The 25555-nt window shown below is 55.7% G+C and overlaps 1 protein-coding gene across 1 annotated transcript in view; it reads right to left on the bottom strand.

Moving 5' to 3' along the window:
* Window positions 1-1199: 1199 nt before the first annotated feature.
* NOX5 (NADPH oxidase, EF-hand calcium binding domain 5) overlaps window positions 1200-25555 on the bottom strand; it is a 51017-nt gene continuing 26661 nt past the window's right edge. The window contains exons 5-23 of the mRNA XM_014952716.1: window positions 25160-25232; window positions 23657-24052; window positions 21341-21465; window positions 19650-19890; window positions 17423-17553; window positions 16758-16908; window positions 15253-15463; window positions 13345-13579; window positions 12752-12905; window positions 8083-8258; window positions 7024-7206; window positions 6564-6696; window positions 5536-5678; window positions 3927-3971; window positions 3492-3616; window positions 2507-2591; window positions 2137-2236; window positions 1791-1957; window positions 1200-1331 (exon numbers count right to left, since the gene is read on the bottom strand). Coding sequence (XP_014808202.1) covers window positions 1200-1331; window positions 1791-1957; window positions 2137-2236; window positions 2507-2591; window positions 3492-3616; window positions 3927-3971; window positions 5536-5678; window positions 6564-6696; window positions 7024-7206; window positions 8083-8258; window positions 12752-12905; window positions 13345-13579; window positions 15253-15463; window positions 16758-16908; window positions 17423-17542 — 2160 coding nt within the window. The 5' untranslated portion in view covers window positions 17543-17553; window positions 19650-19890; window positions 21341-21465; window positions 23657-24052; window positions 25160-25232. The remainder of the gene's footprint in view (window positions 1332-1790; window positions 1958-2136; window positions 2237-2506; window positions 2592-3491; window positions 3617-3926; window positions 3972-5535; window positions 5679-6563; window positions 6697-7023; window positions 7207-8082; window positions 8259-12751; window positions 12906-13344; window positions 13580-15252; window positions 15464-16757; window positions 16909-17422; window positions 17554-19649; window positions 19891-21340; window positions 21466-23656; window positions 24053-25159; window positions 25233-25555) is intronic.

The raw sequence follows: 25555 nt of genomic DNA, 5'->3' as shown, positions 1-25555 counted from the left end.
CGGGGACCGGCCGCCCCCTCCTGCCACCCCTGCGGGCTCCAGGAGCCTGTCCCCTCCCTCCCAAAGCCCTGCAAGGGGACCCCCTCCGTCCCAAAGCCTTGCGAAGTGATGCAGGACCCTGTCCCCTCCTCTGCTTTGGTGCCAAACGCTCCCTCCCAAAGGCTTCCTATGGAATATTCCGTGTAGGTTGCAGAACTTCATCCAAAACGCCTCCAAATTTTACCTTGCTCACCCCGGTTGCCGAGTCTGCAGCGCCCTCCTGTGGACACCGCGCCGCCGCCGGGGACCGGCCGCCCCCTCCTGCCACCCCCGCGGGCTCCAGGACCCTGTCCCCTCCCTCCCAAAGGCCTCCGAGGGGACCCCCTCCATCCCAAAACCTTGCGAAGTGATGCAGGACCCTGTCCCCTCCGTCCCAAGGACCTACAAGGTGATGCAGGACCCCGTTCCCTCCATCCCAAACTCCTGCAAAGTGATCCAGGATCCCATTCCTTCAGTCCCAAAGCCCTGCAAGGGGATCCCCTCCGTCCCAAAGCCCTGCAAAGTGATGTAGAATCCCATTCCCTCCATCCCAAACTCCTGCAAAGTGATCCAGGATCCCATTCCTTCAGTCCCAAAGCCCTGCAAGGGGATCCCCTCCGTCCCAAAGCCCTGCAAAGTGATCCAGGATCCTATTCCCCCATCCCAAAGCCCTGCAAGTGGATCCCCTCCGTCCCAAAGCCCTGCAAAGTGATCCAGGATCCCATTCCCTCCATCCCAAACTCCTGCAAAGTGACCCAGAATCCCATTCCCTCCATCCCAAAGCCCTGCAAAGTGATGCAGAATCCCGTTCCCTCTGTCCCAAAACCCCGTAAGGTGATGCAGGACCCCATCCCCTCCATCCCAAAGACCTACAAGGGGATCCCTCCCCCTTCCCAAAGCCCTGCAAGGTGATGCAGGACCCCATCCCCCCCATCCCAAAGTTCTTTCCCCCTCAAAACCCCTACATGGATGCTCCAGGACACCCATCTCATTCACCCTAAACGGCTCCAGGACCCCCAAAGCCACCCAGCTCAGCCCTGTCCCTCGCTCACTGTGCATCCCACCCTCCCCAGCTCTGACCCAGCCACAGGCAGGAGCCAACATGGGTGGTGCAGCAGCATCGGGCCACCAGAGCCCATCACCTGGCATCAGGGCTGGCAGGGGCAGGCAGGGAGGTAAGGTTAGAAGTTTTCTTTGAAGAAGCGGAAGCCGAAGCGCTCGCAGTGCCCTCTGATGACTTTGGCAAGTGCTGGTGAGCCACAGAAGAAGACCTGGACCTTCCCTTTCTTCTCCTCTGCCACCTTCCCAAACACCTAGGGTGCAGGTGAAGGAGAAGGGGAGGTGGTGAAGGAGAAGGGGAGGTGGTGAAGGAGAAGGGGAGGTGGTGGCAGAGCCCGTTCCTGCCCCGGGGTGGCCGGGTCCCTGCCATCCCTGCTTGGCTCGAGGGATGTGGGTGGAAGTGGTGTGTACACCCCCAAAAAAACCAACCCCCAAAAAACCCCAGGGAAGAAGAGGTTTGGCGTTAGCTGTCATGGAGAGGTTTGGGTGGGGAGGAGGAGACCATCACAGCTCTTTACCCGGCCCGTTCCTGCCCTCCAGCACCCACCTTCCCACGGGAGGGAGAGGCTCCCCCAGGTCTGGATACCCCCGTGCATCCTCCAGCTCCAAAACGGGGCTCTCCCGTGGTGTCCCCGCAACAAAGAGCGGGTTTGGGGAGCAGGGGTGCCTTCCCATGGGAATGATTTTGGCAGCAGGGCAGGAGCAGCCCTCACCTTGCTCCAGTCGGGGCGGCCAGGCTGGGTCCGGGTGCGTAGCCCCGTGATGGAGTCCCTCTGCTCCTTGGCAGCCAGGAGGTCCAGGGCCATCTGCAGCCCGATGGCCTTCATGTCACTCTTGCTGAGGGCCGATGTCATGTACATGTGCATCTCCAAAAACTGCCCTGGGGGTTCGAGAGGAGCCCGGCTGCAGACAGAGGGGGGGTCCAGCCCCACACCGTGCTTCCTGGGGTCGGGGTGAGATCTGCTGGGGGTGATGCCTCCCGCTCACCTCCTGTCCAGCCCCACACTGTGCCTCCTGGGGTCGGGGTGAGCTCTGCTGGGGGTGATGCCCCCCGCTCACCTCCCGGCTCCTGCTCAGCCTGCTCCATTTCCAGCTTCGTTAACAGGCTGACGAACCACTCAAAGTGCTTCTGGTCCCGGTTTATCCAGATGAAGTCAACCTGAAGGGATTTGGTTTAGTGATGATGCTTCTTTGTTGTCCAGGTGTCTATTTTTGTCAGTTAGGTTGATGGTTGGACAAGATGATCTTTAAGGTCCCTTCCAACCTAGAAGATTCTGTGATTCTGTGACACAGAGACCAAATCCAGTCCCCCCACCGCCCCACACCTCCTGGACTGGGAAGGGATGCTCCATCCCTGGGAGCCTGCAGCCCTCCTGCCTCCATCCCCAGGGCAAACCTTGGTCCCACGTCCCCCTCAGCCCATCCTTACCTTCCTGAGTGTCATCTCCTCATCCCGCAGGTCCTCACACCACGAGTAGTGGCAGCTGGGGCAGCTCTGTCTCCGTCGGCGGTACCTGCACGGGCAGACCAGCCCCCTGCCTGCCCCACAGCCCACACCCCTCAGCCCCCAGCGAGGAGACCCCCAGCACCCGTTCCTCACCAGCACTGGTGCACGCCCATGGCCAACCTCCTGCCAGCAGGTTTCCCTGCAGCAGAAATCCCCAGGGAAAAGCCTGACACCAAGGGAGGACCCAACCATGGGTCTGGTGGCCACATGTTATGAGTCCCAAGGTTAGAAGTGAGGAGGAACCACCACGGGTGCTGCCCCACGGCGCTCATCCCACAGGGGGAAGTGTTGGAGGACGGGTCTACCACAGCATACATCATGTCTTGTGCCTCCCAGAGCAATGTCAGAGCTCATATGCCTGCCCCACAGCCCACACCCCTCAGCCCCCAGCGAGGAGACCCCCAGCACCCGTTCCTCACCAGCACTGGTGCACGCCCATGGCCAACCTCCTGCCAGCAGGTTTCCCTGCAGCAGAAATCCCCAGGGAAAAGCCTGACACCAAGGGAGGACCCAACCATGGGTCTGGTGGCCACATGTTATGAGTCCCAAGGTTAGAAGTGAGGAGGAACCACCACGGGTGCTGCCCCACGGCGCTCATCCCACAGGGGGAAGTGTTGGAGGACGGGTCTACCACAGCATACATCATGTCTTGTGCCTCCCAGAGCAATGTCAGAGCTCATACTGGGGGTCTGCTGGTGTGACCCCGGCCCGAGCAGCTGCAAGGGCACCAACCTGTACATGATGCTCTGCAGAATGGAGGCGAAGGGGGTGATGCCAATGCCAGCGCCGATGAGCACGGCGTGCTCCGAGGTGAAGATCCGCCGTGTCGGGGTCCCGTAGGGGCCATCGATGTAGCACTAGGAGAGACAGGAAACTCAGGGAGAAATCCAGCAGCTCATGCACCAACCTGTACATGATGCTCTGCAGAATGGAGGCGAAGGGGGTGATGCCAATGCCAGCGCCGATGAGCACGGCGTGCTCCGAGGTGAAGATCCGCCGTGTCGGGGTCCCGTAGGGGCCATCGATGTAGCACTAGGAGAGACAGGAAACTCAGGGAGAAATCCAGCAGCTCATGGGTTGGGGTAACCCATGGGCTAAAACAACCCTTCGGCTGCAGATGGGGGCAGTTTTATGGGAGGGAAGGAAGAGGAAGATGGGGTGGGAAAGAGCACCAAGTCCTCCAGCAGTGCAGGGCTCGCATCAGCTCCAGGTGGGACCACCCATGCATGAGGGCTACATGCAGGGGTGGCCAGAGACATGTGGGCACATGTGTGGGTCCCCCCAGGGATGCTGAGTGCAGCCCTGCTCACCAAAGCCTGGGAAGGACCAAGACATCCCTCACCTTGATGTTGCAGAGCCGATGGGTCTCGCTCAGCCCAGTGGAGACCTGCTGGGTAAAGAGAGCAATGATGTTCTCCTCCTCCCCACCCAAACCCCTCCATGACAGCTAACACCAAACTTCTTGTTCCCTGGGGGTTTTTTGGGGTTGTTTTTTTTTTTGGGGTGCACACACCACTTCCAGACACATCCCTCGAGCCAAGCTCAGTGTAGTGCCTGCACCTCTGGTGGGACATCCCACACACATGTCCCACCCCAGGAACCTGTCACCTGATGGTATTATCTGGGTCATAACTGGTTTGAGTATTGATTAAAAAGGCAATTATCCAAATCCCCGCACAAGTTGGGGGGTGAATAAGAGGTTTGCAGTGACCACGATGGTCCAGGTGGTGGGAGCAGGCGTGGGGAACCTCTGCTCACCCAAGGACAGACAAGAGCAGAAGAGGGCCAGGGAGAGAAGCTCATTAAAACCGGTGCATTAGGTTCGTTATCTGCAAGCACTGCTCCTCCAGCCCAGAGAGAATCAATATCCTGAGAGCTTTTCCTATCGGGGGATATGATAAAGGGGGGTGCTCTCAGCATCCTGGCGTTGCCACGATTTACATCGAGAAGTTTCTTTTTAAAAGAGCTTCTTAGTGAGCTTTGACTCGTTTGGGATGGAATCAACAAATTCTTCCCCTCATTTCTGCTCCTCTGGCTGCTGCTGTGTTGATGAGACAGAGACATCCCTTCCCCTCCTGCCCCACAGGCACCGGGGGCTCTGCCTCTGCCCCCCAAGGTCTCAGTGGTGCTGGGTGAGGGTGGGAGATGGTGCTCACCCCCACCACGGGCAGGTCCTCCTCCCCTGGGGCAGCAGCACTGGTGGCTTTGTACGACATTAGCTGAACATCTCCGTCCCCGCCGGTGGCCACGGACCCCAGCTCTGAGCTGGCCCTGCTGCAGAGACCCTGCTGGAAGCCAAAGGTGGAGGCATCACTGGCCACGATGCTCACGGGCACCTGATGCCCTGTCCATGGGGGTTATGTGGCCTCGGCAGAGCACGGGACACAAAATCATAGAATCATTGAGGTTGGAAGAGACCCTTGGGATCATCGAGTCCAACCATCTCCCCTACTCTACAAAGTCCTCCCCTACACCATGTCCCTCAGCACTGCATCTAAACGGCCCTTAAACACATCCAGGGATGGGGACTCCACCCCCTCCCTGGGCAGCCTGTTCCAATGCCCTATCACTTTTTCCGTGAAAAATTCTTTCCTAATGTTCAGTCTAAACCTCCCCTGTCGGAGCTTGATCCTCCAAGGCAGCACAAACACCTCGCAGGGGACACGCACCCCCAGAGACACCCCAGCACCCGGCCTGGAGCTGCAGGGGGGGTGACAACTGGGGTGATGCCGGGGGGAGCCGCTCAGCAGAGAGCATTGAGCCCAGACCTGACCTCACTTTGCTGCTTTTTTGGAGCTGGTCAGGGATGGATCATCCAACAGAGCCCTCTCCATGTCCCAGACAAGGACATGGGCTTGAGAAACCCATCACCTCCCAAACATCTGCCAACCGGCAGCGTCCCGAGGTCCAACCTCTGCCTCTGCCAAAGGCTGAGCCTTGTTGGCACCGACCTGTGCCCAGCACTGGGGTGTCTTCTCCCCCAGTCTCCTGCCGAGCGGTTTTGACCCCGGGCTGGGCCATTGGGGCTGCTGGAAGTACTCGTACAGCTTGGTGGTCCACTGGCCCAGCGACCTGATGTGCAGCCAGAGGGTCTCTGCAGGATGAAGTGGAGCAAAGGGTGGACTCCTTAAAGCCCCCCCAGTGCCACCCCCTGCCCTGGGCAGGGACACCTCCCACCAGCCCAGGTTGCTCCAAGCCCCCTCCAACCTGCCCTTGAACCCCTCCAGGGATGGGGCAGCCACAGCTTCTCTGGCCAACCTGGGCCAGGCTCTCACCACCCTCACACCAAACAAGTTCTTCCCCACAGCTCAGCTCCATCTCCCCTCTTTCAGGGTCAAACCCTTCCCCCTCCTCCTAGGGCTCCCCTCCCTGATCCAGAGTCCCTCCCCATCTCTCCTGGAGCCCCTTGAGGGACTGGAAGGGGCTCTGAGGTCTCCCCAGAGCCTTCTCTTCTCCAGGCTGAACCCCCCCATCTCTCTCAGCCTGTCCTTCCAGCAGAGGGGCTCCATCCATGGGTCACCTCCATGGCCTCCTCTGGCCCTGCTCCAACAGCTCCATGTCCTTCTGCTGTTGGTGGCCCCAGATCTGGAGGCAGCACTTGGGGAGGGGTCTCCCCAGAGTGGAGCAGAGGGGCAGAACCCCCCCCCCTCACCCTGCTGGCCACGCTGCTGGGGATGCAGCCCAGGGTGCGGGGGGATTTCTGGGCTGCCAGTGCATGTTCTTGGCTTGTGTTGAGCTTCTCATCCATCAACACCCCCACCAAGACTTTCTCCTCAAGGCTGCATGGACATGGACACCTCCTTGGACAACCCTCAGAGGGGATCCATCTGTTGAGCTTCTCATCCAACAACACCCCCAAGACCTTCTCCTCATGGCTGCATGGGCATGAACAACCCTCAGAGGGGATCCAGCCGCCCTGATGGGGCTTGTGTGATGCAAAACATCCCAGTGATGTGAAATGGCCTGAGGCTGGGGTTACCTTGCTGCTCGGGAGCGCTGCTGATGGTGAAGGGGTGCCACTCGTAGGCGGCGATGGCCGGGATGTTCAGGTAGACGTAGTCTCCAGGCTTGTAGTGGAAAAACTGCGGCCTCTCGATCACAAGGTGAGTGACCTGGAGGAAAAGGAGCCCTGAAGCAATCCAAACCTGCATCTTTTCCAAAAAAACTATTCATTGTGCCCCATCCCTCCTGTGCGTGGCTGGGGGAGCATCCCCCTTCCAGCCCACCACGCAAACACATCGGGGCCATCACCCCCCTCCATGTCCCCCTGTCCCCCTGCCGTGAAGAACCAGCGTGGTCACTTACAAAGTGCTTTTTCCCAGACTTTGCAAATATGAAAGGTATTTCTGCGAGTCCCAGCACCTTTTATCCCCACTCTCACAGTGGTGGGGGCCGGGGGGGAGGCGGGAAGGGGTCTGGGGACTCCCGGGGGTGCAGACCTTGGAGGGGAGCAGATTGACCTCCACGATGCGCAGCCCCCCGGCGCGCCGCCAAGCCAAGCCCACCACCTTCTCCAGCACAAAGAGGCAGCCAGGAACCACAAACCACTTCCAGAAGTGGGGGCCGTGGAGGATGAGGAGGATCCAGACTGAGATGTAGGAAAGGTGGGTCCAGTAGAAGACCTGTGGGCACGGAGCGGGGGGGGCTGAGTCTGAATGGAAAGTGGTGGAGCCAAACAGGAGTTCACGGCAAGGCTGTCAGGGCTTCCCAGGGGGCAAGGGGAGCCCACACAAAGAAGAATCCCAGAATCAGAGTGATACAGGGTTGGAATGGACCTCTGGAGACCACCCAGTCCAACCCCCTGCCAAAGCAGATCCACCCAGAGCAGGTCCCACAGGAACGTGTCCAGGTGGGTTTGAATGTCTCCAGAGAAGGAGACTCCACCACCTCCCTGGGCAGCCTCTGCCAGGGCTCTGCCACCCTCACAGGAAAGAAGTTCCTCCTCATGTTTAGGTGGAACTTCTAATGTTCAAGTTTGTGCCCTTTGCCCCTTGTCCTGTCCCCAGGCACCACCGAGAATCACAGAATCATAGAATGGTTTGGGTTGGAGGGGACCTTAAAGATCATCCAGTTCCAACCCCCCTGCCCTGGGCAGGGACACCTCCCACTAGAGCAGGTTGCTCAAAGCCCCATCAGCCTGGCCTTGAACCCCTCCAGGGATGGGGCAGAGAAGACCCTGATGGCCTTGAACCCCTCCAGGGATGGAGCAGAGAAGACCGTGACCCCATCTTCTTGCCCTTTAGCTATTGCTCAGCATCGATGAGATCCCCTCTCAGTCTGCTCTTCTCCAGGCTAAAAAAAAGCATGGAAACCCCAAAACTGCAAAGTGTTGGGTTGTCCAAGGGAGGTATCTGGGGACACCAGCTCAAGAGCTCTCCCCACCCATGGGGCAGCACCAGGATGGACATACACACCTCCCCCCACCAGACCCTCACCCCTCTCCCCGAGACGGAGCAGCTCTGCCACCCCTGGGGTTCTCCAAGTTGCTCGGGACCCACCTCGAAGTGGCCGCTCCGTCGGACGCAGGGGCTGGAGAAGATGATCATGGTGAGCAGCAGCCCCTGCAGGGCCAGCCCCGTCTGCGAGGCCGTGCCCCCCAGGCCCCCCACGCCGGGCCGTGCCGACAGCAGGTACTGGGTGAGGGCAGGGTGCCCGTCCTGCTGTGCCAGCCTGCCTGGGCACAGGAACAGTTGGGATGGGGGACCCACAGCACCCACCCCCCCCACACCCAGATTTCTGCTGCACCCCCCAAAACCCTTCCCAATTGTTTAATTATTAGTTTTTTCCCCCTAAGAAGTACCCAAGTCCTTTGCTCGGACGTTTTTAAAAATGAAAAATTTGGACAAATGCAACATTTCTCCTCTCCGGACCCTGTTCTGGGGCTCAGCATCATTGCAAGGGGGGGTGTTTTGCAGGAGGGGGGGGGAGTGCAAGCAGATGTGCCCCCCTCCCCGATTGCCCCCAAGTCGGGGGTGCAGCTCTGACACCCCGCCGTGGGGTGAGGGTGACACCGTGGGGTGCAGGGCTGTGGGGTGCAGGGCTGTGGGGTGCAGGGCTGTGGGGTGCAGACCCGGGGGGCGCAGACCCCACTGGGGGGTGCGTGGGGAGAGCAGGACCCCCCCCACTGCCCGGCTGGGAAGCCACTAGAGGGGGATAACAGACAGTGCACAGATTGTGCAGCACCACACACACCCTCCGGCTGCCTGCAGCCCCTCAGCCCCCCCGGGCATGTGCACCCCCTCTCCAGGCCTTGAACCCCCCTCCCTGGGACATCTGCATCCTTCCAGGACATGAGCATCTCCCCCGGGACATCTGCATCCCCTCTCTGGGACATGAGCATCTCCTCCGGGACATCCGCATCCCCCTGGGATGTATACATCCCTCCAGGACATGAGCATCCCCTCCCTGGGACATGTGCATCCCACCCCCAGGACACATGCATCCCCCCTGTCCCCGATTGCCCCCAAGTCGGGGGTGCAGCTCTGACACCCCGCCGTGGGGTGAGGGTGACACCGTGGGGTGCAGGGCTGTGGGGTGCAGGGCTGTGGGGTGCAGGGCTGTGGGGTGCAGACCCGGGGGGCGCAGACCCCACTGGGGGGTGCGTGGGGAGAGCAGGACCCCCCCCACTGCCCGGCTGGGAAGCCACTAGAGGGGGATAACAGACAGTGCACAGATTGTGCAGCACCACACACACCCTCCGGCTGCCTGCAGCCCCTCAGCCCCCCCGGGCATGTGCACCCCCTCTCCAGGCCTTGAACCCCCCTCCCTGGGACATCTGCATCCTTCCAGGACATGAGCATCTCCCCCGGGACATCTGCATCCCCTCTCTGGGACATGAGCATCTCCTCCGGGACATCCGCATCCCCCTGGGATGTATACATCCCTCCAGGACATGAGCATCCCCTCCCTGGGACATGTGCATCCCACCCCCAGGACACATGCATCCCCCCTGGGACATCTGCTCCACTCCAGGACATGTACATCCTGCCTCCGTGACATGTGTATCCCCTTCTTGGGACATCTACATCCTTCCTGGACATGAGCATCCCACCTGGGACATCTCCATCCCCTTCCAAGGACATCTGCATCCTTCCAGGACATGAGCATCTCCCCCGGGACATCTGCATCCCCTCCCTGGGACATGAGCATCTCCCCCGGGACATCTGCATCCCCTCTCTGGGACGTATACATCCCTCCAGAACATGAGCATCCCCCCCCGGGACATCTGCATCCCACCCCCAGGACATGTGTATCCCCCCAGGACATCTGCTCCACTCCAGGACATGTGCATCCTGCCCCCGTGACATGTGCATCCCCTTCTTGGGACATCTACATCCTTCCTGGACATGAGCATCCCACCTGGAACATCTCCATCCCCTTCCAGGGACATCTGCATCCTTCTGGGACACATGCATCCCCTCCCTGGGGCATCTGCACCCCTCCAGAACATGAGCATCCCCCCCCTGGGACATCTGCATCCCACCCCCAGGACATGTGTATCCCCCCTGGGACATCTGCTCAACTCCAGGACATGTGCATCCCCCCATGGGACATGTGCATCCTGCCACCAGGATGTGTATCCCCTTCTTGGGAGATCTCCATCCCCTTCCAGGGACATCTGCATCCTTCTGGGACATGTGCATCCCCCTCTGGGACATCTTCACCCCTCCAGGACACGTGCATCCCCTCCTTGGGACATCTGCACGCCCCCATGGGACACGTTCATCCCCTCAAGACATAAGCATCCCCCCTGGGACATCTGCATCCTGCCCCCAAGACATGAGCATCCCTTCTCTGGGACATCTGCATCCCCCTGGGACACAAGCACCCACCCTCAGGGCTCGGTCCAAGCCCCTGCAGCTTTTCATCAGCGTGGGTGACACCCCCTGCACCGTGGGGGGACATTTCCCAGTTTAGCAGAGGGACTGGAAGGGGATGGGACCCACCACAGGGTTGATGGGGTGGGTTAGAGCAGGTGCTGCTCCAGAGAAACCAGTGGCCACTGAAGGGCCTTCCCTGCCCGGGGGCTGCTACTTACTGAAGTTGGCGACGTGGGCACCGGTGTGAAGAGCTGCCAGGGCCAGCACCACGTACCCCACCAGCTGGTGGAACACCACGTGCTGGTCCAGAGGCAAAACCTCAGCCAGGGGGGTGGCCCTCAGCCAGGTCAGGCACCTCCGCAGCATCAGCACCTGGGGGAGAGGGGCAGTAGGAGATGCTGGGGGGCAACGGGAGATGTTGGGGGGCAACGGGAGATGCTGGGGGGCTCAGCCAGGGGCTGGTGCCCTGGAGATCCAGCTAATACAGGGTGTCAGCCTGGAGAGCACCCAGAGGCAGAAAGCCAGGACCCATCTGCAGGGTGCCATGAGCGTGCCGTGGTCCCAGAGAGCTCACAGCCCCCCTAACCCATGATTTATATAGAATAACCCATGATTTATATATAATTATTCAGAGGAGGCGGCCTGGCCCCACAACTGCAAAAGCCCCCAGGCTCCAATTCCTACCCTCCAAGGACCCCCTGGCACAGGGGTAAGGTCCCAGTGGAAATGTGGCTGTAACAGCCCAGGTAACCCCCCCTTAGTCCCCCCCACCCCAATTTGCTCAGCATCCCTCCTGGGACCCGGCACTCACTGCGAGGAAGGAGCAGTTGAAGTTGAGGCACTGCCCACAGCCCCGGGCCACTGCTAGCCACCCGCCGTGGCCAGCGTGCCGCCAGGCAGCCAGGGCAAAGAGCAGGATGTTGAGGGTGGTGTAGCCCCCCAGGAAGGCCAGTTTGCTGCGGTGGTTGTGCCAGTAGGTCCGGGTCAGGCAGCGGGGCCGCCAGCTCCTCTCCGTGGGTGCTGGGGGCTTCAGCCAGCTCGCTGCACTGGGAGCAGAGGCACCGGGTCCATCCTTGCCCGGGGAAAGGGGGAAGCCAGGGCAGCCCAGGACATGTGTATCCCCCCTGGGACATCTGCTCAACTCCAGGACATGTGCATCCCCCCATGGGACATGTGCATCCTGCCACCAGGATGTGTATCCCCTTCTTGGGAGATCTCCATCCCCTTCCAGGGACATCTGCATCCTTCTGGGACATGTGCATCCCCCTCTGGGACATCTTCACCCCTCCAGGACACGTGCATCCCCTCCTCTACATCCTTCCTGGACATGAGCATCCCACCTGGGACATCTCCATCCCCTTCCAAGGACATCTGCATCCTTCCAGGACATGAGCATCTCCCCCGGGACATCTGCATCCCCTCCCTGGGACATGAGCATCTCCCCCGGGACATCTGCATCCCCTCTCTGGGACGTATACATCCCTCCAGAACATGAGCATCCCCCCCCGGGACATCTGCATCCCACCCCCAGGACATGTGTATCCCCCCAGGACATCTGCTCCACTCCAGGACATGTGCATCCTGCCCCCGTGACATGTGCATCCCCTTCTTGGGACATCTACATCCTTCCTGGACATGAGCATCCCACCTGGAACATCTCCATCCCCTTCCAGGGACATCTGCATCCTTCTGGGACACATGCATCCCCTCCCTGGGGCATCTGCACCCCTCCAGAACATGAGCATCCCCCCCCCGGGACATCTGCATCCCACCCCCAGGACATGTGTATCCCCCCAGGACATCTGCTCCACTCCAGGACATGTGCATCCTGCCCCCGTGACATGTGCATCCCCTTCTTGGGACATCTACATCCTTCCTGGACATGAGCATCCCACCTGGAACATCTCCATCCCCTTCCAGGGACATCTGTATCCTTCTGGGACATGTGCATCCCCCCCCCGGGACATCTGTACCCCTCCAGGACACGTGCATCCCCTCCCTGGGACATCTGCACGCCCCCATGGGACACGTTCATCCCCTCAAGACGTAAGCATCTCCCCTGGGACATCTGCATCCTGCCCCCAAGACATGAGCATCCCTTCTCTGGGACATCTGCATCCCCCTGGGACACAAGCACCCACCCTCAGGGCTCGGTCCAAGCCCCTGCAGCTTTTCATCAGCGTGGGTGACACCCCCTGCACCGTGGGGGGACATTTCCCAGTTTAGCAGAGGGACTGGAAGGGGATGGGACCCACCACAGGGTTGATGGGGTGGGTTAGAGCAGGTGCTGCTCCAGAGAAACCAGTGGCCACTGAAGGGCCTTCCCTGCCCGGGGGCTGCTACTTACTGAAGTTGGCGACGTGGGCACCGGTGTGAAGAGCTGCCAGGGCCAGCACCACGTACCCCACCAGCTGGTGGAACACCACGTGCTGGTCCAGAGGCAAAACCTCAGCCAGGGGGGTGGCCCTCAGCCAGGTCAGGCACCTCCGCAGCATCAGCACCTGGGGGAGAGGGGCAGTAGGAGATGCTGGGGGGCAACGGGAGATGTTGGGGGGCAACGGGAGATGCTGGGGGGCTCTGCCAGGGGCTGGTGCCCTGGAGATCCAGCTAATACAGGGTGTCAGCCTGGAGAGCATCCAGAGGCAGAAAGCCAGGACCCATCTGCAGGGTGCCATGAGCGTGCCGTGGTCCCAGAGAGCTCACAGCCCCCCTAACCCATGATTTATATAGAATAACCCATGATTTATATATAATTATTCAGAGGAGGCGGCCTGGCCCCACAACTGCAAAAGCCCCCAGGCTCCAATTCCTACCCTCCAAGGACCCCCTGGCACAGGGGTAAGGTCCCAGTGGAAATGTGGCTGTAACAGCCCAGGTAACCCCCCCTTAGTCCCCCCCACCCCAATTTGCTCAGCATCCCTCCTGGGACCCGGCACTCACTGCGAGGAAGGAGCAGTTGAAGTTGAGGCACTGCCCGCAGCCCCGGGCCACTGCTAGCCACCCGCCGTGGCCAGCGTGCCGCCAGGCAGCCAGGGCAAAGAGCAGGATGTTGAGGGTGGTGTAGCCCCCCAGGAAGGCCAGTTTGCTGCGGTGGTTGTGCCAGTAGGTCCGGGTCAGGCAGCGGGGCCGCCAGCTCCTCTCCGTGGGTGCTGGGGGCTTCAGCCAGCTCGCTGCACTGGGAGCAGAGGCACCGGGTCCATCCTTGCCCGGGGAAAGGGGGAAGCCAGGGCAGTCCTGTGCCCATCCCAGCATCATCCCTGCACCCATCCCAGCATCACCCGTGCAATCCGTGCATCCATCCCAACACCATCCCTGCATCCATCCCAACACCATCCCTGCATCCATCCCAACACCATCCCTGCACTCAAGTCCTGCATCTTAGCCCTGTACCCACCCCAGCATCATCCGTGTATCCATCCCAGCATCCATCCCAGCAACCATCCCAGCATTATCCGTGTATCCATCCCAGAAAGCATCCCAGCATCATCCGTGTATCCATCCCAGCATCCATCCCAGAAACCATCCCAGCATCCATCCCAGAAACCATCCCAGCATCATCCCAGCATCCATCCCAGCATCCATCCCAGCATCCATCCCAGCATCCATCCCAGCATCCATCCTTGCATCTGATCCCCGGAGCCTCCTCTTCTCCAGGCTGAACAACCCCAGTTCCTTCAGCATCATCCCTGCATCCATCCCAATCCCCAGCACTTATCCCTGCACCCAAGGCCAGCACCCAGCTTGGCACCATCCCTGTACCCTTCTCTGCATCTAAGCCCTGCACCCATCTCTGCACCATTTCTGCATCCATCCCAGAAACCATCCCAGCATCATCACTGCACCCAACCTTGCATCTGAGTCCTGTACCCACCCCAGCACCATCCCAGCATCATCCCAGCACCATCCCTGTATCCATCCCAGCATCATCCCTGCCCCCATCCCTGCCTCTGAGTCCTGCACCCATCCTAACACCATCCCTGCCACCACCCCAGCACTTATCCCTACACCCAAGCCCTGCACCCAGCTTGGCACCATCCCTGTACCCTTCTCTGCATCTAAGCCCTGCACCCAGCTTGGCACCATGAGGCCCTTGCGTTGCTCCCAGTGCTGGCCCAACCACCTCATGCTCTGGGCACCCCACGAGGGCATAAATCCCATGGTTTTTTCCTCCATGTGGGAGGAAAAAGGCGCTCACAAGGAAACTCACAGCCCCTCGGGGCCGCCGGAGGGACCTCAGCATCATCCCTGCATCCATCCCAATACCATCCCTGCATCCATCCCAACACCATCCCTGCACTCAAGTCCTGCATCTTAGCCCCAGAATCATCCGTGCATCCATCCCAGCATCCATCCCAGCATCATCCATGTATCCATCCCAGAAACCATCCCAGCATCATCACTGCACCCAACCCAGAAAGCATCCCAGCATCATCCGTGTATCCATCCCAACATCCATCCCAGAAACCATCCCAGCATCATCGCTGCACCCATCCTTGCATCTGAGCCCTATACCCATCCCAGCACCATCCCAGCACCATCCCAGTATGATCCTTGCCCCCATCCCTGTCTCCAAGCCCTGCACCCATCCTAACACCATCCCTGCCACCACCCCAGCACTTATCCCTACACCCAAGGCCAGCACCCGGCTTGGCACCATCCCTGTACCCTTCCCTGCACCCACGCCCTGCACCCAGCTTGGCACCATGAGGCCCTTGAGTTGCTCCCAGTGCTGGCCCAAGCACCTCATGCTCTGGGCACCCCACGAGGGCATAAATCCCATGGTTTTTTCCTCCATGTGGGAAGAAAAAGGCGCTCACAAGGAAACTCAGAGCCGCTGGAGGGACTCACCTGATGGTCAAGTTCTCCATGACCTCTGGGAAAGCCTCCAGCTCCTCCCGGAGCTCCTCGAAGGTGATGGAGCCGCTGTGGTCCTTGTCAGCAGCCTCGAAGAGCGCGGAGGTGAGGTGTCCCAGCCGCTCCTCGGGCAGGGCTATGGAGCTCTCCCGCAGGCACCACCCCAGCACCACCCGCAGCTCCTCCGGCTCGATGGACCCGCTGCCTGCGGGGGGGGAGCGGGTCAGAGCAGGGACCCCCAGAACCCCACGGCTTTACAGAATCACAGAATCTTCTAGGTTGGAAGGGACCTTAAAGATCATCTTGTCCAACCGTCAACCTACCTCCCAGCACTACATCAACCCGGCTTTTGAACACCTCCAGGGATGGTGCCTCAACCACCTCCCTGGGCAGCCCATTCCAATGCCTGAGAACCCTTTCAGTGAAAAAATTGTTCCTAATCTCCAGCCTGAACCTCCCCTGGGGCAACTTGAGGCCGTTTCCTCTTGTCCTGTCGCCTGTGACTTGAGAAAAGAGACCGACCCCCACCTCTCTACACCCTCCTTTCAGGGAGTTGGAGAGAGCAAGAAGGTCTCCCCTCAGCCTCCTCTTCTCCAGGCTGAACACCCCCAGCTCCCTCAGCCTCTCCTCACAAGACTTGTGCTCCAGACCCCTCACCAGCTTTGTCGCCCTTCTCTGGACCCGCTCCAGCACCTCAATGTCTTTTTTACCTTCAGCTTGCACCTTTTGTGCAGAAGTCACCTCCCTTTGGTGCAGAAATCACCCCCATTTAACCCAGAAATCACCTCCCCTTAATGCTCCCCGGGAGGAAGGACCGTGCCATTGCTTACAAACCAGCTGGTTCTTTTTTTACAAATTAAAATGTGACCCAACGGGGGGTTTCCCTGCAGGGTTGTGGTGGGCCAGCAGAGTTGGGGGCTGGCAGAGCCCTCCAGATGTGGTTATCTGGTGGGGAGGAAGGAGGGCACACCAGAGCAGTGAGCAGCTCAGTTCTCTGGGCAGCATTTTACACCCAGGCAGGTGAGAGCAGCTCTCCTGCCCCATCCCTGGAGGGGTTCAAGGGCAGGTTGGAGGGGGCTTGGAGCAACCTGGGCTGGTGGGAGGTGTCCCTGCCCAGGGCAGGGGGCTGGAACTCGATGATCTTTGAGGTCCCTTCCAACCCGAACCATTCTATGATGATACCCACAGGACGGGGGGCTGAGCAGAGACCCCTCCTCTCCATGACAGGGGGTGATAGCGAATCGTGGGAAACCCTGAGGGGTGGTTGGTTTAATTGCTGGGGTTTGGGTGGATTTTTGATGCCTTCATCATGGGACATTGAACGAGGATCCAGCAGTGAAGAGCTACCTACCCCCTCACCCAGCTCCACTTAACCCGAGAGGGACCAGCGCCGGAGCCGAGTAGCGATGCCAGCACTTGGATGCTCAGAGGAGAGCCTTGCAAACAGTGACTTTGTTCCAAAAAAACCCCTCAAATTAATCTATTTTTCATCACCTTACCATCCACATCATAAACCTGGAAGAGGAACCTCAGCTTGTCCGTCTCACTCCCGTGTACGAGCAGGCTCAGGGCTTCCAGCAGCTCCTCCAAACTGATGGTCCCGCTCCCGTCCGAGTCGAAGAGGGAGAAGAACCTCTCAGCGAAGAAGGACTGTGGGGAGGGGGACAAAGGCTCTGATGGGGGGGGTGGGACGCTCCCTGCCACCCCACATCCTGGTGCTACAGACAAAGCTCTCGCCACCAGCTGTGGGAATCATCTGGCAAAAGCCAAAAATCAGGGGGAGGGTCCGAAAAGAGAAGGGAGGAAGGAAGGCTGTGTTTTTGGAGGGGTGTGTTGGCACCCGGGGAGGGGGGCTGCCGGGGGGAGGGAGCCCTGGGGACATGGGAGCACAAGGTGATGAGGGAATATTCACTGGGAATAGCCAAGCATGTTGGAAGGCAGACTGGGTACCCAATGCATTTTGCATTAGGGGTGGTTAATCCATGTTTTCCACCCTGGCTCACCACAGAGTACCCCCAGGTTTCTCTCTCCCTCTCTCACATGAAATCACACAATTCTATGTTTAAGTTTAATTTTCTCTGAGGACAAGAAGAGCCCACAGCTCCATGTCAGGCTGAGGGTGCTGCCTGGAGGAAGGGTCCCTGCGCCCCCGTCCCCCCCTCACCTCCTTCACTTGCAGAGCGGTTTTGAACTCTTCCAGGTCGATTTCTTTGTCCTCCCCAGCGATGCTCCCAAACTGCTTCCTCACCCACCGCAGCCACTCAGCGTCCTCAGCCCCACTCATGGTGCAGGAACCTGCAGGAAGGCACAGTGTGGGACAGGCAGCAGCCACTAGTGACCCCTGGGATCCTTCAAAATCTGCTTTTTTACCATTCCTGCCATGTTTTCACCACCTGCGGGCTCCCTGCAGCCAAGCACAGGGTGGTTGCTCTCTGCTGGGTCACCAGGGCAGGACGGGGCATCCCTCACTGCTGGTCCCACAGCGGGTCCTGCAGCAGCCCCCCTGGGATGAGCCAGGACTCAGGCAGCCACGATGGCACACGTCTGAGGAGCGTGTGGGGGCTGTGTCACTCACAACCCCAAATGTCCACGTTCCAAAGAAACAAGCAGCTGAGTCCTATCTGTACCTGTCACACTCCTGGTCACTACCATGAAGGTGCTGGAGGTGATGTGAGTACTGATAAGGGGTAATTCATAGAATCACAGCATGGTTTGGGTTGAAGGGGACCTTAAAGCCCCCCCAGTGCCACCCCCTGCCCTGGGCGGGGACACCTCCCACCACACCAGGTTGCTCCAAGCCCCCTCCAACCTGCCCTTGAACCCCTCCAGGGATGGGGCAGCCACAGCTTCTCTGGGCAACCTGGGCCAGGCTCTCACCACCCTCAGAGGGAAAAATTTCCTCCCACTTTCCACTCTAAATCCCCCCTCTTCCATCTCAAAGCTGTTACCCCACAAAAAATTTCCTCCCACTTTCCACTCTAAATCTCCCCTCTTCCATCTCAAAGCCGTTACCCCACGTCCCATCACCACATGCCTTTGTAAGAAGTCCCTCCCCAGCTTTTCTTTCCTTTTTGACTTTTCCTCCCAAGGCAAGTCGAAAGATGGGGCTGCTTGAGCCCCACACCATTCCTCACGCCCCATGTGAGGCTCCTGGCTGCTTTTTTTGGACCTGAAGAGCTAAGGCACGTGCTGCTCTCCAGCCTCTGTACCTTGTCCATCAGGTTACCCAGGACAATGAGTGCAAGTCCCCAGGATGCCCCGGGTCCCTTTGCTCGCCCCCCGCAGCGTGAGCAGCATCACACAGCCCAACTTCTTCCACAGCCTGTGCTCAACGAGGCCCAACTTCTTCTTACACCCACACCTCCAGCCAAGGAATTCCCTATTTACGGACCAAACCGTTCCCAGAGCCTCTCAGTGCTCAGCATCTTATTTCATTGAGATGTTGTGCCAGTGGTGCTCCTCTGCTGTGTACCAGACTGTATGGGAGCACTGGAGGAAACACTTCGCTGTTAAGACAACGTTTGCTGCTTCAACCCTGGGGAAGGGGCAGAGGAGCAGATGATAACATCTACTTGGTTGCATCTAGTCTACGTTTGGCTTGATGTCCACCCTCCCATCTTCTCCCCACCCTTTATAGAAATAGCCTCCTGCCTGGCAAAACACACAAAAGTTCCGTTCAGGAATTCTTGTGCTAAAATCAGGAGCCTGGAAAACTTTTTCTCCCTTCGGGCACCCGGCCCCCTCTCCCCTTCCCTCTCCTCTCCTGGCTGCTCCTCAGCCCCGTCCCCTTTGGTCCCTTCCCAACACAGTCCACAATTACCAACGGCTCTCCTTATCTTGGGAAGCCAAGAGAAAAACCACACAGATTTTCTAGCACTCTGAGCCAGCCCCTGCCACGTCCCTCCCATCTTCTCCCCACCCTTTATAGAAATAGCCTCCTGCCTGGCAAAACACACAAAGGTTCCGTTCAGGAATTCTTGTGCTAAAATCAGGAGCCTGGAAAACTTTTCTCCTTTCAGGCACCCGGCCCTTTCTCCCCTTCCCTCTCCTCTCCTGGCTGCTCCTCAGCCCCGTCCCCTTTGGTCCCTTCCCAACACAGTCCACAATTACCAATGGCTCTCCTAATCTTGGGAAGCCAAGAGAAAATCCACACAGAGCCAGTGGAGGCAACAGCCTTTTTAGCACTCTGAGCCAGCCCCTGCCACATCACCCCAAGCCCCTTCCCCAAAAAGCTCCCGTGGGACAGAAAACGGGGGTCTCAGCTCAGGACACGGGCAGGGACGGAGCAATTTTGGGCAATCCAGGAGGGAACAAGGCACAAGCTTCTGCTCACACACAGGGGGGGTCAATCCTGAGCCCCCTCCTGCTTCTCACCAGGTTTTTTAATTTACCTTCTCTCCCATCTTCGGTCACAGCCAGTTTTGTCCCCAGGTCTGTGGCTGGACCCTGGTGATGCTGTCCCCGGGCGGTGTTTAAATCGCAGCCGCTCACAGCTGTTGGGTGCTATTCTTTTAATTTCCTTTATTTTGGATTTCTTGCTCCATTCAGCCCTCTCGCCTCGGGAAGCTCTCGTCCTGCCAAACCCCATGAAGAGCTCACATTCACCCCGGGGCTTCCATCCCGATTCACCGGCTGTCAGGAACACATGGGCAACTGTCTTCTTATTTTTTTTCTTTTTTTTATCATACTGCAACCTTTATCCGTTTGTGAACAAATCCTACTTGTATGGTGCTAAACGGGGGGCTGGGCTGGGGAGGAGGTTGCCATGGGGATGTCAGAACCAGAAACCAGGTAGTAAAACATTCCTGCTTTAGTGGCCCGGCAGGAAACCAGCAGGAGAGGTGGTTTGTGCGCCAAGAGGCAGAGCTCCCCTTCAGTGCCAGAGCCCAGCCCGGCTGGAAAACTCCCTCCGTGTGCCCATTTGCCTGTTTATTGGAAAGTCAGCTGGGATTTATAGGAAAAAAAACCCAAAACCTCTAGCTCCACGGGAGCTGGAGATGCGGCTCAGGTCTCTGATGGAGATGTGGACCGAGGACCACAGCCTCACCTCTCCTGCCCCACCATCCAAGGGGTGTATGCCCCATGGGTGAATTATGCCCCACAGATCAGACCCCAAGTGCAGGGAGGAAGGTGGTTATAGGGCTACACAGGGTGGGTAGGAGGTAGGGAAGTGATGGTGCCTCTGGACTGGGCACTGGTGAGACCCCACGTTGAGGACTGGGTTCCATTCTGGGCCCCTCGCTAGAAGAAGAAGGACTTTGAGTTGCTGGAGCATGTCCAGAGGAGAGCCACCAAGCTGGGGAGGGGTCTGGAGAACAAGTCACACCAGGAGAGGCTGAGGGAACTGGGCATGTTGAGTTTGGAGAAGAGGAGGCTGAGGGGAGACCTCATTGCCCTCTACAGCTCCCTGAAAGGAGGGTGGAGAGAGGTGGGGGTTGGCCTCTTCTCCCAAGGGAAGAATGCCAGGAGCAGAGGAAATGGTCTGAAGTTGGGGCAGGGGAGGTTTAGATGAGATATTGGGAAGAATTACTTCACTGAGAGGGTGGTCAGGCCCAGGAACAGCCTGCCCAGGGGGGTGGATTTTTGGATTTTTTTGGGGGGTGGTCCTTTTTGGATTCCAATTCTACACCCATTAAAACTTTACAGGACGGTGCCCCAGCTGCCCGTCGCTCCAAGACCAAAATCAAATTAACACAAAATTGTAACTGGCCAATATGCCTCAATCTAAAGAATCCTCCTCAAAATACCTTATTTCCCTTTTTTTTTTTAAAAAAAGAAAAAAAAACCAATTAAATTTTGTATTTACCAACCATGAGAATATTTGCATTAAGGCAAGAAATGATGCGTATATTAACAAATTACACAGCTTCTACCTACAAGTACCTAAGTCTGCTCAGATTTTACACAAACGTTTCTACAAACCAGAAAAAAAATGAAAGATGGTTAAATTGTATTAAACCTGGCAAAAAAAAAAAATTGTTGAAGAATAGTCTGCTACAACATTCAATTAACAAAGTTGTTACATATATATACAGACAAATAAATACATAATAACACAAACATTCTTAATACTTAAACTCACCATAAATCAGGCATTTGATCCAGCTTTCATGGTTGTTTATTCACAGATCCAGTCATGTGGATTCCAATTGAAATGATTTTACCCCAAATGACTGCGCCCTTTTAAAGGTTTAAGCAATCCCAGCCCTGAAAAAAGGATTTCAATGGAACCATTAAGGAGAAGCAGCTGGTTGTGACGTTTCCATAATTACCTCGTTATTTTTGAACTACTTTACAAACAGCTTAAGGGTCTCCCTCTGAATACTCTGAAAATCAGGAAGAGCACGGGGCTCCTCAAATGCCCATAATCAGGTTATTCACAAAAATCATTTTACAGGAGGCAGCCCAGTGAAGGTGAAGTGTCCAAGGGGTGATGGAGAGACCTCCATGCATGGAGCTCCCCAAGGAATATTGTGAAGGCAGCCCAGGCACAGAGCAGAGAAAGCTCAGTCATGGTCATCACTGTGTCTTGAATTTTGGAGCCTCAAAGTCCCAGTGACCCACTGAAGGAACAGGAGTTACTGACTTCAAACAAGCACCACCAATAACAATAACCAAAAAATCACAGCTGTCAACAATTTATAAATAAACTGCACACTGAAAATTCGCTCCTTTCCACGTAAAAACTTACGGAACTTCTCCACGCAGTCAAAAAGTCCATTTGTTTATGGATAGTTCTAAGTGGAAAAACAGAAAAATTCCCTCCAATTGCTCCTACAAATGATAAATGAGATTTCGGGTCCCTCACCCACTCAGCTCCCAAACCTTCCCACAACAGCTCAGCTCTAACCCCGCTGACTTTAATTTTCATCTTCTTTAAGAAATTTGTCCATGTTTATGAAACTCTGTTAAGATCCAAACTCCGGAGCTCTCCACGATGCCTTTTGCTGTCTCCACTTCACATTTTTATTGCTTTGCACCACTTTTGCCCACATTAATGGTCAATGGTTTAAAGACAATAGCCTTTTGCTTGGAATTTTTGTCAGGCAGAAGTAAAAAAGTTTTGAGAAAACATGTTAACTGAATAGGCCAAATTTGCAACATAATGATTATACTTGAAATTTAGAATTATATTTTAAAATTAAATTAAAAAAAATAATTTTCCTTACTTGATAGTATAATATCAAGAATGTTCTCCGAATTTAAGCCTTGTGTCATCAAGGTATGAACCCATTTTTAATGGAAAAAGCACCGAAGACGTATATCATGGATATCGAACTAGAAGCCATACAAGTGAATATATTTAGTTGAAAAGCATGTTTATGTCAAAAAGCTGAAAACTCCCATTTTCAGCTTTTAATCCATGCGGAAGACTACGTTTCAAGAAAGAACAATATTTGACAGAAACCTTCTAAGAAATTAACTGAAAGAAAATCCAAATAAATAGTAAGAAAACAGAAATAGTGGAGAGCTCCAAAAACCTGGCAGTTAGTAACAGAAAACGTAAACATTGCACAGTACTATTTTTAAATAAGAGCATATTTTCCACCGATGAAATTTAAATTGGAATATGTCCACCAAAAAAAAAAATATGGAGAAACTGCTGAAGCCAATTTCTTACTGTGCCATTAGTGTAGAGCATCGAGTGTACTCTAAATATACGAGTGACTTTGAGTTGTCATCTCTTATATGCACATACGAAAGACAGTAAGACTTGGAAAAGCCCACCCAGCACTATTCTTTATTTCATTATGGTCCAATTTGTCACCGTCACATAACAGACACGAGGAAAAACATTTTAAAATGAGAACTTTAAATTACTGGGATAAATATAGTTAAATCTGGTTTGGGTGATGGGCAAAACTGAAAATCAATCTTTTCAATCTCAAGGAAAGACAATGACAATATTCTAGATATTTGTATTTATTTTTTTTAAGTGTTTTCACCATTCTTGAAAGCTGGAATATTTTTCTCAACATAACTATTAAAATACGTATCTAAATGGTGACTAAAATAATGAAGCAGGTTAATCAAAGATCTTATTTTCCTGGTTTCAGCTGAGCTCCCTCCTAGACCCAGTGGACAGATGGAGAGGGAGGATCATTAGATAAATTATACAGTTGCTCTTACAAACTGTTTACTCCTTTTCTAGATTCCAGCCCATTAAGATGTGGTTTCTTTAATGCTCTCAGGTGCATTCACCACTGCTGTCTGTAACGTTTCAATCATTCCCAAGGTGACTTTGCCTAAAACTTGACGTTCCATCTTCTTAAACTCATGCGACCTTTCTCATCCTTTTGCTGGCAGGTTTGGGGCTGTCAAATTTAATTGCGATATTTAACATGCAAATTTTTAAAACATCCTTCCAAGATCTCACTAAATCCATTTATTAACTGACCGAGAGCCTTGTTTTTCTTTTTCGTAGCCGCGGTTTCAAGTATTTCAGCTAGTTCTTTCAGCGCTTTCATCAGCCGAATAGACGTATAAACGCATGAAACAGAAAGATCTGGGCCAGTTTGGGCTGTCAGGACTGCTGGTGGTGTAGGTGTTGTAGATGGTGTAGGTTCAAATGTCATTAGGAGGTCTTCTAGGTTTTCTATACTTTCAGCAGACGTCCCGCAGAGTTTTGACAAAAGAGTTTCCTTGGTCTCGTTGATGGGGGGCGTGATGGCTGAAAGCTGAAAGGGGGTCTCCCCCGTGGGGTCAAATTCAGCTACGTGCTTCAGGATGTCCACGAAGCACGTCAGGACGTCCTTCTTTTTAGCTGTTGTTGTCGAAGGAGTTGTCTGAGATTCTGCAAAACAGTATTAAAAAACTTTGAAGTTGTGTGTTGGGGCAAACGTACGTTTGCTGATCTCACCCTTCAGCCAACATCACAAAGAACACAAACTTTACTACAAATGCACTTCCGCTAGAATAACTACAATCTCCATATTTAGAATTATGGAATCAGAGAATTGCCCAGGTTGGAAGGGACCTTTCAGCTCATGGAGTCCAACCACCAACCCAGCCCTGCCAAACCCACCACTGACCCATGTCCCTCAGCACCACGTCTGCCCGGCTTTTAGATACCTCCAGGGATGGGGACTCCACCACTGCCCTGGGCAGCCTCTGCCAAGGTTTCACAACCCTTCCCAGGAAGAAATTTTCCCCAATATCCATCCTAAACCTCCCCTGGGGCAACTTGAGGCCGTTTCCTCCTGTCCTGTTACCTGTTCCTTGGGAGAAAAGACTGACCCCCCCTGGCTACACCCTCCTTTCAGGGAGTTGGAGAGAGCCAGAAGGTCTCCCCTCAGCCTCCTTTTCTCCAGGCTGAACACCCCCAGCTCCCTCAGCCTCTCCTCACAAGACTTGTGCTCCAGACCCCTTTTTTTTCCCTGTACTAGATGGTAACCTTGCTTTCTGGACTGGATGAATAATGCAGTGAGTTGTCCCGTTCACTCTGCCTCTGCAGTGAAATGGAGCTCTTTCCATGACACTCTCGAAAGCCGCAGCTTTTCTGCCCTAACGAGCACAGGAAGTGTGCATGGGATGCCCTCCTTAAGAGTTATTGGTTTGAAAAAGGTCCTACTGGTCAGCCTGCAGCAGAAATGGGGGGTGTTGCTGTGTGAGACTCCTCACAAGACTTGTGCTCCAGACCCCTTTTTTTTCCCTGTACTAGATGGTAACCTTGCTTTCTGGACTGGATGAATAATGCAGTGAGTTGTCCCGTTCACTCTGCCTCTGCAGTGAAATGGAGCTCTTTCCATGACACTCTCGAAAGCCGCAGCTTTTCTGCCCTAACGAGCACAGGAAGTGTGCATGGGATGCCCTCCTTAAGAGTTATTGGTTTGAAAAAGGTCCTACTGGTCAGCCTGCAGCTGAACTGGGGGTTGTTGCTGTGTGAGGGAAAAGCTCTTACCATTGAAGAGAGCATCAACATCAAAGTCCATATCTGAAATCTCAGGAGTCGAGGATGGATCATGCACCATCACCTGCCAAAGACAAAAACTAACTTTAACCACATCAGGATTTAACAGCTCATTGCAGGGATAACATCCATCGCCGTATCATAGCACTCAATTTTTTAGGTTCTAAGACAAGCTACTGTAAAAAAACTGGGGTGGAGGGAGACAACTCTAATGACAACATTACGCCCAGAGAGGCCTGGAAACTCAAAGTGAAGGCTACTATTTTTAGTAAAGAAGCAATCAAACCAGGCCAAGAAAAAAAAAGCCCAGTATATTTGTGAATATATTCTTTACAATACTCACAACTCATAAATTTGCTTCTCCTCTAGATGCACTACGTGGGGGAG

Source organism: Calidris pugnax, unplaced genomic scaffold (assembly GCF_001431845.1).
Source record: "Calidris pugnax isolate Ruff unplaced genomic scaffold, ASM143184v1 scaffold187, whole genome shotgun sequence".
In the NCBI taxonomy this organism is placed as follows: Eukaryota; Metazoa; Chordata; class Aves; order Charadriiformes; family Scolopacidae; genus Calidris; species Calidris pugnax.
This window is presented reverse-complemented; position numbering and strand designations above follow the sequence as displayed.